The sequence below is a fragment of the Buceros rhinoceros genome, unplaced genomic scaffold, assembly GCF_000710305.1.
Source record: "Buceros rhinoceros silvestris isolate BGI_N320 unplaced genomic scaffold, ASM71030v1 scaffold18478, whole genome shotgun sequence".
NCBI classification, from domain to species: Eukaryota; Metazoa; Chordata; class Aves; order Bucerotiformes; family Bucerotidae; genus Buceros; species Buceros rhinoceros.
Genome location: NW_010428824.1, coordinates 387 through 2,008, shown reverse-complemented (window position 1 = coordinate 2,008; position 1,622 = coordinate 387). Strand labels below are relative to the sequence as shown.

Genomic DNA, 1,622 nt, shown 5'->3' with positions numbered 1-1,622 from the left:
TTTTGAACAGGTAATTCACAGGTTGTATGTATGAAAATACAGTAAATCCGAGGTCGAGTTAATTTTTTCCAGCGGAAGAGGCTGAAGATGATTTATTGAGTGAAACAGTTAAATACCAGAACAGTTGTGCTTTGTCTAATGCCAAGGGAACTAACCCCTCCTCCCTTCTCCTTGTCCTCAGGTTCAGTGGCAAATATGAACAATTTTCAGCATTTGACAATGAGTCCTTGGGACATCATGAATTTGCTGGAATCGAGACGACAGAGCACTTGCAATAGCGCTTTTTAAATTCAAATTTAATTTAAATGTGAGCGAAATAATCATCTGGATCAACTGTAGTGATGGCTAGCAAAAGAAAATCCACAACTCCCTGCATGATACCAGTGAAGACACTGGTGCTTCAGGAGACTGAACTGGACGCCGTAGAAGATGGTCGTGAAGGAGTGCAACAGGACGCTCCTGCGGAAGGGCCAGCAGCGAGTGACGCTGGTGCCAGTAACAGTAATAACGGAGCGTTGTCTAACGGGCACCGCGGTATCGCTGACGGTGACACTTACATCTGCAAGTCTTGCGACTTTGGATCTCAAGACGTTCATCACTTCTTTGGGCACTTGGACTCTGAGCACTTAGACTTTAGCAAAGACCCCGCGTTTGCGTGCGTTGCGTGCAACTTTCTGGCAAATAGCCATGAAGGGCTCTCGCACCACAATACCGAGTCGCACGCTGCTGAGACGAGCTTCATCTGGAGGGTGGCTAAGCAGGACAATCATACAGTGGTGGAGCAGAGTCTCTGTGAGGCTGCCAGCAGCCATGACCTTCCAGGAGAGGTCCCTGAAGAAGGGGTGGATGGTCAGTCTGAAATTATCATTACCAAAACTCCCATCATGAAGATAATGAAAGGTAAACCGGAGGCCAAAAAAATCCACATGCTGAAGGAGACTGCGTCAAGTCAGCTGGGCAGTGAGTCAGAGGCGAAAGACGGAGAGCATTCGTTCCCAAACGGGTCCGTGCCCGTCAGCCAGCCCACCCCAAGCTCGACAAAATCATCTCATATAGTGAACGGCTCCATCATAGGAAACGTGCCCGTTCTGCAGGCGGGTGTTGCACAACTCGTGTCACTGCAGCAGCAACCCCCCTTGCATCAGCAGCTCCCTACGTCCAAGTCCCTTCCCAAGGTGATGATCCCCCTGAGCAGCATTCCAACGTACAATGCCGCCATGGACTCCAACAGCTTCCTCAAAAACTCTTTCCACAAGTTCCCCTACCCCACCAAAGCCGAGCTCTGCTACCTCACCGTGGTGACAAAGTACCCGGAGGAGCAGCTGAAGATCTGGTTCACTGCCCAGAGGTTGAAGCAGGGCATCAGCTGGTCACCAGAGGAGATCGAAGATGCCAGGAAGAAGATGTTCAACACCGTCATTCAGTCCGTGCCTCAGCCCACCATTACGGTTTTGAACACGCCGCTGGTTGCAAATCCCGGGAACGTCCCCCACCTTATTCAGGCGACTTTACCAGGCCATGTGGTGGGGCAGCCGGAGGGGACAGGGGGGTTGCTGGTCACGCAGCCCATCATGGCAAATGGGTTGAAGGGCACCAGCTCCTCCTTCACCTTGGCAGTGACT

At 51.3% G+C, this 1,622-nt stretch overlaps 1 protein-coding gene across 1 annotated transcript in view; it reads left to right on the top strand.

Moving 5' to 3' along the window:
- Positions 1-341: 341 nt before the first annotated feature.
- Positions 342-1,622, top strand: part of ZHX3 (zinc fingers and homeoboxes 3) — a gene marked incomplete at its 3' end in the record, with an annotated part of 1,660 nt that continues 379 nt past the window's right edge. Inside the window, exon 1 of the mRNA XM_010142428.1 lies at positions 342-1,621. Coding sequence (XP_010140730.1) covers positions 342-1,621 — 1,280 coding nt within the window. The remainder of the gene's footprint in view (position 1,622) is intronic.